This window comes from Hipposideros armiger, unplaced genomic scaffold (assembly GCF_001890085.2).
Source record: "Hipposideros armiger isolate ML-2016 unplaced genomic scaffold, ASM189008v1 scaffold_7, whole genome shotgun sequence".
Lineage (NCBI taxonomy): Eukaryota > Metazoa > Chordata > Mammalia > Chiroptera > Hipposideridae > Hipposideros > Hipposideros armiger.
In genome coordinates, this window is record NW_017731357.1 from 54742 (window position 1) to 65131 (window position 10390).

Sequence of the window (10390 nt, forward strand, 5' to 3'; positions counted from 1 at the left end):
GTCTTCTAAATCGCTGATCCAATCCTCTGCTTCATCTAATCTACTGGTGATTCCTTCGAGTGTGTTCTTCATTTCAGTTATTGTATTCTTTAGTTCTACCTGGTTGTTTTTTGTGATTTCTCTATCTTTCTTTATGTCCTCCCTAAGTTCCTTAAACATTCTTATCATCAGTGTTCTAAACTCTGTCTCTGAAAGGTAGGATATCTCTATTTCACTTAGTTCCATTTCTTGAGGTTTCTTCTGATCTTTTACTTGGAACATGTTTCTTTGTTTCTTCATTCTGGCTGTTGCTCTGTGATTGCTTTGATGTATTAGATCACCAGACTCGATGTGGCCTCCTCTTTAAGTCCTTCATTTAGAGGTTCTGCTCATCTCATGTCCAGAGAACTTTCGAGGTTGAATATCTTATAAATTATTTTTAATTTTGTTGTGATCCTGGGAGGCAGTCGGCACAGCATCTGTCTATTCCACCATCTTACTGGAAGAGCCTGAAATACATTTTGCATGCCAGACTTCCTTTTAACAGATTCCAGTTCCTTCTTCTGGTTACTCTACTCACTATCCAGACCTCCTACTAGTGGATATGGATTCCCATGCTTCAAATCCCATCTCTCTCACTTACTTAGCTGTTTAATCTTCAGCAAGTTACATAATTTCTCTGTGCTTCTGTTTTCTCGTCTGTAAAACATGATTGATAATGATAGCTACCTCTTAGCGTTTAGTGAGGATTAAATGAGCTATTATGTGTAAAGCACTTCGTACAGAACCTGGTGCATCACAAATGGTATATAATTGTTTTGCATATAGTAAGTGTTTTAGAAGAATTTTGTATTACTACATTATGACTATTTTCATTATTGTCATATGAACTCGTCTATTTCTCTGTGTTCATCCTGTCTCAACTACATGTGCCCTCTATCCTCTACTAATTGTTCTTTGAGATATTTTTCTCTTTTCTTTTTCTTTTTAGATGAGGATATTTTGCAAACAGAACAACAGAGAATTTCTGAAGAAGTTTCATTCCAGTGTGAGAAATTTAGTCAAGCCATAGAAGATTCATTGTGTTCCATTTTAGAAGAATTATGGCAAGATAATTACCAACTAGAGAGATATCAAGAAAACCAAAATAACCCTTTAAGTCATGTGAAAGTATTCATTAAGGAGAGAGGCTATGGGTGTAAAAACATTGAAAAAATAATTCATGTGAGTACCAAGCTTGTTCCTTCAATAAAAAGACTCCATAACTGTGAAACATTTGGAAAGAGTTTGAAGCACACTTTGAACTTACATAATCATAATAAAAGCAATGCAACAACAAACTTTGATAAGATTTTTGAAAATGGCAACATTTCCCATAACTCTTCCTCTACTAAGAATAAGAATGCTAATACAGGAGCAAGTGCTTGTGAACATAATCAAAGTGAAAAACATGTTGGCCACAAACAAGTTCTCATCCACCATCAGAAAATTCATACTGGGGGAAAACTTTATGTATGTACTGAATATGTAAAGAACTTCACCCAGAAGTCACATCTCTTTGAGCATCAGAAAATTCGTATTGGAGAAAAATCCCATGAATGCAACAAGCATGAGAAAGTCGTCACTCAGAACCCACAAATTGATGCAGCTCAGAGTGTTTATACAAGAGAGAAACCCTATATATGTACTCAATGTGGAAAGGCCTTTACTTTCAAGTCAAAGCTCATTACACATCAGAAGATTCATACTGGGCAGAAACCCTATAAATGCAGTGAATGTGGAAAAGCTTTTTTGCACAGGTCAGATCTCTTTAGACACATGAGAATTCATACAGGAGAAAAACCTTATGAATGCAGTGAATGTGGAAGAGGCTTCTCCCAGAATTCAGACCTCAATGTACATCAGAGAACTCATACTGGAGAGAAACTCTATGCGTGCATTGAATGCGGGAAAGCCTTCACAAGAAAATCAACACTCAGGATGCATCAGAGAATTCACACAGGAGAGAAACCCTATGTATGCACCGAATGTGGGAAGGCCTTCATCCAGAAATCACAGTTCATTGCACATCATAGAATTCATACTGGAGAGAAACCTTATGAATGCAGTGAATGCGGGAAATGCTTCACTATGAAGTCACAACTGCGTGTGCATCAGAAAATTCACACAAGAGAGAAACCCAATATATGTGCTGAATGTGGAAAGGCCTTTACTGACAGGTCAAATCTCATAACACACCAGAAAATCCATACTAGAGAAAAACCGTATAAATGCAGTGACTGTGGAAAAACCTTCACCTGAAAGTCACGCCTCACTATCCATCAAAAATCGCATACTGGAGAGAGACACTATGAATGTAGTAAATGTGGGAAAGCTTTCATCCAGAAAGCAACACTAAATATGCATCAGATAATTCATACAGGAAAGAAACCCTATGCTTGTACAGAATGTCAGAAGGCCTTTACCGACAGATCAAATCTCATTAAACATCAGAAAACTCATAGTGTAGAAAAACTTTATAAAGACAATAACGGAAAAGGCCTTTATCAGAAAATTACAACTGGACAGGCATCAGATGTCTCATAGTGGGGAAGAGGAGTGCCCGATACTGCAGTCATTGTGCAGGGGGAAGGAGGTATGACAAACTACAGCTTCAGTGAACAGAAGACAAACAAAGCCAAGTATCCTTCAAATGCAAGTAACTGCATCACCACAGTTGGTATGCAATTATATACATAGGGAGACTTTGATAAAGCATTTGAGCAATAGTCCTATTTGGGTTCATGATTCATATAGGGACTCTCAAGCTCCTGTAAATGGTAGAAATAGAGACCCCAGGAGATAACTTATGATCTCTTATGTTTCACTTTTTTAGTAAAGGACTTTATAAATTCAGCACTGGTTAGTTTTTCATACCCTGGGATGTAAAGTACTCGATACTGGCCAAAATTTTTTCAAATTTCTAGGGCGGGGAGAAGAGTTTTCATAGTCCAAATACCTGCAGGGCACTGAAGTCAAGGCAAAAACCTATTTGGGAATGCAGATCTGCGAGTCGAAGCCAGAAGTTTTTGCAATCATTGATATTTAAGACACAGAAAAGACAGCCATGAGGAATTGTTCTTTCTCCTCCATTTGAGAAGTCACTGTGGTATATATTTTTTAAATGAAATAGAATTTTTAAAGTCTGACTTTATTCATTGACAAATTAGGCAAAAGTCTAGGCTATGTTACAAGAATATAGTTATTAAATGTTGCACTCATCTAAAGGTGGCGATTGTTCTCTCGTTAATTCCATGCTGTGGCAGCAGGTGATGATTCACACTCAAAAAGACTATGTATACCTTCTAACCTGTACCCCAAAAGCTATCATTTATGTAAGTTGCAGACCACAGACTTCTTATCCACTTAGTAAGTGACCTTGAGCCACAGGACACTTGACTTCCAGTCTCATCCACTGAAGCTTCTGCTTTCTTTGGGATTCTTGTTTGAAAAAGAATGATTGAGAAATTGGGTTTCAATATGTAAAATTTTGATTGTGTTTTTCTTTCAATTTTGTTAAGACATATTCATTTTCTATGTGCATAGTAAGAGTAGTTTTGTGTAGATTGCTATGGAATAAAGTCATTTTGCATTATAGTTGGTTACTTTAAGATATGATTATAGTTTATTACAGTTGAATAACTGGAAGACTTATCTAGAAAAAGCACTGCTTTTTTTGAACACTGATATATAGACACTTTCTCATTTTCCCTTAGATGTTTTAATAAGAAAAAGGGTTTTCTTTATAGCATGCAATTTTATTTTATTTTAGATCTTTTTATTAAGGTATAATTCATATAGAAAAAGCATATATCAAAGCATACAGTTCAGTTCTCAGAAACTGAACATACTCAGATCAAGAAACAGAACACGACCACACTCCAGAAGCACTCCCTTTCTCCCTCCTAGTTCTTACCACTGCCCCTCTCCCCATGTAAACACTATCCTGACTTCTAACAGCATAGATTAGTTTTGTCTGTTTGATATTTTATATAGAGTCAAACAATTATATTTCATATTTCAGTGTTTATCTTCTTTTACTTTATGAATGTGAAATTCATCTATATTGTTAATACAGTTATAGATAATTCATTCTCATTGTCATATTATCTTCCATTGTGTGAACATGCTACAATATATTTTTCTGTTCTACTGTTGATGGACATTTGGGTTGTTTGCAACTTAGGGCTATTAGGAATATTGCTGATATAAATATTTTAGTACCTATCTATTGGTGAACATATTTATGAATTTCTGTTAGGTATATATCTAGAAGTTGAACTGTGAGGTCATGGGGTATCTATATAGTCAGCTTTAGCTTATAAAACTAGTTTTCAAAAGTGGATATACCAACATACACTCCCACCCGCACAGTATACAAATTCTAGTTGCTCCACAACCTTGTCAACACTTCGTATTTTCCATCTTTTTTACTTTAGACATTATGGTGGATGTATAGTGATAACTTAGTGTGGTTTTAATTTTTATTTCCTTGTCCTCCAATCCCACCATAGTATCTTCTCAAGACAGTTGACTGATATCAGAGATATGAGACCCAGACCTGGGCCTCACATGGCTGCAACACTTTACATCCTACCATAAATATACGCAGTTAGTAAGTTTAAACACACACACACACACAAAAAAAAAATCCCAAAGCCAGATGGTTTAATTGGTTAATTGCATTATACATTTATGGGAAAAATAAGGTCAGTACTGCCCAAAATCTTTCAGAAAATAGAGGAGAAAGGAAACATTTTCCAACTCCATGAGGCCAGTATTACCCTGATACTTAAGCCATACAAACACATCACAAGAACACTACACACCATTATTTCTCATGAATATAGATGTAAAAATCTTCAACAAAATATTAGCAAATTGAATCCAGCAACTTATAAAAGGATTATACATCATAACCAAGTGGGGTTTATTCCAGTGATGCAAGCCTGCTTCAAAATTCAAAATCATTCAATATAATCTGTCATATTAACGAGCTAAAGAAAAATCACAAGATCTACAGATTTAGTACAACTTTATCTAATTTCCAGCAGGCTTTCTTCCTCAGAAATTGATAAGCTAATCCTAAAATTTATATAGAAATAGAAAAGACCAAGAATAGCAAAAAGGAATTTGCCAAAGAACAAAGTGGGAGGGCATTCACCTCCCAATTTCAAAATTATTATAAAACTACAGTAATCAAGACAGTATGGTACTGGCATGGGGATAGAGACATAGATCAACAGAGCAGAATAGAGAGTCCAGAAGTGAACCCTCATATTTATGGTAAACATATATTTTTTAAAACATGTGAAGGAAATTCAACGGGGAAAGTTTTTTCAGCATTTGAAGCAGGGATAATTGGATATCAACACAAAAAATGAATTTAAATCTTACTTCACACCATACTAAAAATTGACTCAAAATGGATCAGAGATGAAAATATAAAAGCTAAAATTATAAACGTTTTAGCAGAAAATAGGAGAAAATCTCTGTGACCTTGTATTAGGCAAGGAATTCTTAGGACACCAAGAGCATGATCCATAAAGACACAAAATGATAAATTGTACTTCATCAAAACCAAAAAGGTTCGTGTTTCAAAGGACACCATTTAAAAAATGAAAAGACAAAACACAGATTGGAAGAAAACATTCTAAATCATGTATCTGATAAAGACCTTGTATCCAGAATATATAAAGAACTCTTACAACTCAATAAAAATAAGACAAATAGCCCAGTTTAAAAATGGGCAAAAGATTTGAAGAGACATTTCACCAAAGAAGATATACAAATAAGCACTAGAGGAGATGCCCAAAATCATTACTCATCAGAGAAATTCTAATTAAAACTACAATGAAATACTACATTATGTATACTAAAATGGCTCTAATAAAAAAGATAATTATGACAAATGTTGGCAAGGATATGGGGAATCAGGAACTATTATACATTTCTGGTGTGAATACATTAAAATGATATAGCCACTTTGTAAAAGTTTGACAGTTTCTTTAAAAGTTATTTATAAATTTACCATAGGACCCAGCAATGTCACTCCTATTACCTACCCAAAAGCTATGTAACATGGTCACACAAACACTTGTCCTTGAATATTCATAACAGCATTATTCATACAAGACAAAAAGTAGAGACAATCCAAATATCCATCAACTGGTGAACAGATAAACAAAAGGTGGTATATTCAGCGATAAAAAGGAACAAATACTAACATAGGCATACCTCCTTTTATTGTGCTCCACAGGTGTTGCTTTTTTCTTTTTTTTAACAAACTGAAGGCAATACCCTCCATCAGCAAAAAGATTACAACTTGCTTTATTGCGATACTCGCTTTATTACAATGGTCTGGAACCAAACCTGCAATATCTCCACAAGGCATGCCTGTAAATACTGCAACATGGATGAACCTCAAAAATATTATGCTAAGTGGGCCGACCAAGTGGTGCGTTGGTTAGGAGTTGGCTTGGGACGCCAGCTCTGAGCAGCAGGACCCCGGTTCGGATACCACATTAGGGCAAGTGGTGCTGCGCCCTCTACGGCTAAGATGATGAACAACAGCTCGACCTGGAGCTGGGCTGCCTTGAGTCTCTGGCAACAGTGTCGGCTGCAGTGGGGCTGGTCGGCAGCGGGTGTGAGCTTTTGTGAGCTGCCGTGAGCCGCCCTGAGCAGCCGTCCAATGGCTGGCAAGCAACTGCCTTAGCCAGGAAGAGCACAATGATAATACCAACGTGGGCCAGTGAAGCGACATCCTCCACAACTGGACTGAAGAACAAAAGGACAGCAACTTGTCTGTTCCCCTTCTCCGATTACCCAATGCTCTTCCCCTCCCCCAAATCCCCAATAAAATCTTAAAAATATATATATTATGTTAAGTGAGAGAAGTGAGACACAAAAGATCTAATATTGTATTTGTATATTATATGAAATGTCCAAAAACTCAAATCTATAGAGAACTGTACATTAGTGTTTATCGTGGGGGTGGGGGGTGAGAATGGGAATGGTCATTAACTGTAAATTAATACAAGGGATCTTACTGGGGTGATATAAATGTTATAGAATTTGTGGTGACGGTTGCACAACTAGGTAAATTTAATAAAGGTCATTGAGGTGATCCTTGATTCCATTCCTGTTTAAACATCTGGATTCCCTACCATAACACCTGTTGCCACCTATAGCTAGAATGAGGTGTTGTCTTGGAGTTTGTTGTACATTTAAGAATAAAGTTTCATTTCAAAAAATAAGGTTGTTGAACCGTACAGTTTATTTTTTTATTGTTCAATTACAGTTGACATTCAATATCATTTTATATTAGTTTCAGGTATACAGCATAGTGGTTAGACATTTATGTAATTTATGAAGTGATCCCCTGATTAGTACCCATCTGACACTACACATAGTTATTACCATATTATTGACTATATTCCCTATGCTGTACTTGACATCCCTGTGACTCTTTTGTAACTATCCATTTAAATATGGAATGTAAATTATACCTCAATAAAGTTGTGTTTTTTTCCAGAGTTGTTTTGGCTATTCTAGGTCCTTTAATTATTTGTTTGTTTGTTTGTTTTTGAATGTTTGTGAGTTTGAGCCAAACTGACAACATATGCCATGGAGCAACATCTCAAATGCTCCATAGATCCTTTACATTTCCATATGAATTGTAGAATAAGTTTGTCCATTTCAACAGCAACAAAAAGCTGCTGTGATTTTTATTGAGATTGGTTTGAATCTATAGATCAATTTGGAAAAAATTGAAATCTTAACAATACTGAATTTTCTGACACATAAATAAGGTATATCTCTCCATTTCTTTAAATACTCATCAGTTTCTCTCAGCAATATTTGGTAGTGTTCAGTGTTCAGCTTTCACATCTTCTGACAAGTTATTCCCTAAGTATTTCATATTTTTTATGCTATTTGAGCTGGTATTGTCTTACTTCCACTTTATTGTGTGGTACTGGTTTTTAATTTCACTGTCTTGTTAATTACTAGTATATAGCAAATCAATTGATGTTTGTATGTTTATCTTGTACAGAAGTAAGAGGAAACAGTCCCCACACAAAACTGTCCTCGCTTCTGACACCAACTGCAGGGTCTCCAAGACCACCTTCAGGTTCAATAATTCACTAGATGGCTTCATAGAACTCACTGAAAACTATTATACTCATAGTTACATTTTATTACAGCTAAAGGATAGAGATTAAAATCAGCGAAGGAATGGGCCGGCCGAGTGGCGCATTAGTTAGGAGTTGGCTTGGGACGCCAGCTCTAAGCAGCAGGGCCCCGGTTCAGATCCCACATATGAGGGCCAGTGACACTGCGCCCTCTACAGTTAAAATGGTGAACAATAGCTCGACCTGGAGCTGGGCTGCCGTGAGTCCTCGGCAACGGCGTAGGCTGCAGTGGGGCTGGCTGGCAGCGGGCATGAGCTTTTGTGAGCTGCCGTGAGTGGCCATCCAATGGCCAGAGACCGACTGCCTCGCCTGGGAAGAGCGCAATGATAATACCAACATGGGCCAGTGAAGTCATGTCCTCCACAACTAGACTGAAGAACAAAAGGACAGCAACTTGTCTGTTCCCCTCCCCCAATTCCCCAATAAAATCTTTAAAAAAATAAACTAAAATGAAATAAAATCAGCCAAGGAAAGAAGCACATAAGGCAGAGTCCAGGAAGGTAACAAATGCAGAGCTGCCAGTTGTCATCTCCCCCACAGAATTAAGATACATTCCTCTCCTGACATTGGTTGCAATAGCAAGGAGTACTGCCAACCAGGGAAACTCACCCAAGCCTTTGTGTCCAGAACCTTCAATGGGGCTTCATCATGTAGGCACAGTTGCCTGCCCACATGACTGGTCTCAGTTTCCAACCCTCAGGAGGCCAAGTTTCAAAACCTAAAGCCCCCTTCAACAACATGATGAAAGATGTTGTTGATGTGGCTCTGAGCCTCCATACTAAATCAGATAGTTACTATCTGAATGGCACAAGGTCCCCAGGTAAACAAAGACATTCCTATCAGGCATGACTTTCCAATGACATAGAGATCATCACCTCCCAGAAGCTGAGGGCAAAGCCCAGACCTCTCTTTGGGTAAAGTTAAATGCTTCACTACACAGGCTACCCCTAGCCTTTGGACAAGGCTCTTTCACAGCAAAATAAATTTGGGCATCTTGTTTTAGTACAGCATTTATATGGCATACAGTAATAGTAAAAATTGAATTCATCTTATAAAATATACATTTTTACATTTTTATACTAATTTGATTATTCTGTCCCTTTAGATCTACCTCTGTTTGTACCTGATGATAAACTTGTGCAGAATTATTTAGCATAGAAATTAGCTGATGGTTAGCTAACTCCATTTCTTCCTCAAGCCAGTCATTTTCCATCAGTATTATATCCTGAAAAGTCTTTAACTCAATTTTCTGATATATTTGCCATCAGTATAAATATAATCTTAGCAACAATGCCAGTGTTACACCATATCATAGTATGTAAACTGCACACAACACTGTACCTAATGTCAACAATAATATACTGTACATTTAAATTTTTGTTAAGAGGGTAGATCTCCTAAGTGTTATTTCCAAAATAAAATAAAACAAAACAAATAATAAAATAAAATACTCAAAAGATACTGGCACATTACTAGAGTCTTATTTGGTCATCAACAACTGTCCAGTTCATCTCCCAAAACAACTCAGGTTTGCAGGCTTCCATTCAAACTTGTCAGTAGGAGTAGTCTTAGCAGCATATGGCTTCATTCTTTCAGGCATCTGGTATAAATAAGAGACAATATTATATCTTGCTCTTAGCCTCCTAGGGCACCAATATAATAGATTTTCCTTGTTGCATAACATATTTATTCATTCTTTTACTCTCAACTACTATTGCTTCTCTCCATTTATTAATGAATTTGACACAAACTTTTCTACCTTTGGAAGGGACAATTGGTTTGGCCACTGTGTTGCTCTAGATTTCCAGCAGCAATACCAGTCTAGCAAATGCTTCCCCTTCTGTCCACTCCCATTCATATAGGGTATCATTACACAGATATAGAACTAGTGGGCTATCTCAACCACTAAAGAATACAACTGCATTAACCCCAATTTTTCCAGATAGGGTGAAAGGACAATCACATTAGGCCTTTAGGAATTCAGACATAAACATTTAAAAGTACAGTTAGGGCCGGCCGAGTGGCACGTTGGTTAAGAGCTAGCTTGGAACGCCAGAGGCCCCCGGTTCAGATCCCACATATGTGGGGCAGTGACACTGCCCTCTACAGCTAAGATGCTGAACAACAGCTCAACCTGGAGCTGGGCTGCCGTGAGTCGCCGGCGATGGTATAGGCTGCAG

The 10390-nt window shown here is 37.1% G+C and overlaps 1 protein-coding gene across 1 annotated transcript in view; it reads left to right on the forward strand.

The window, feature by feature from the left end:
- Window positions 1-2343, forward strand: part of ZNF41 (zinc finger protein 41) — a 56199-nt gene extending 53856 nt beyond the window's left edge. Inside the window, exon 5 of the mRNA XM_019648676.1 lies at window positions 971-2343. Coding sequence (XP_019504221.1) covers window positions 971-2280 — 1310 coding nt within the window. The 3' untranslated portion in view covers window positions 2281-2343. The remainder of the gene's footprint in view (window positions 1-970) is intronic.
- The last annotated feature ends 8047 nt before the right edge of the window (window positions 2344-10390 follow it).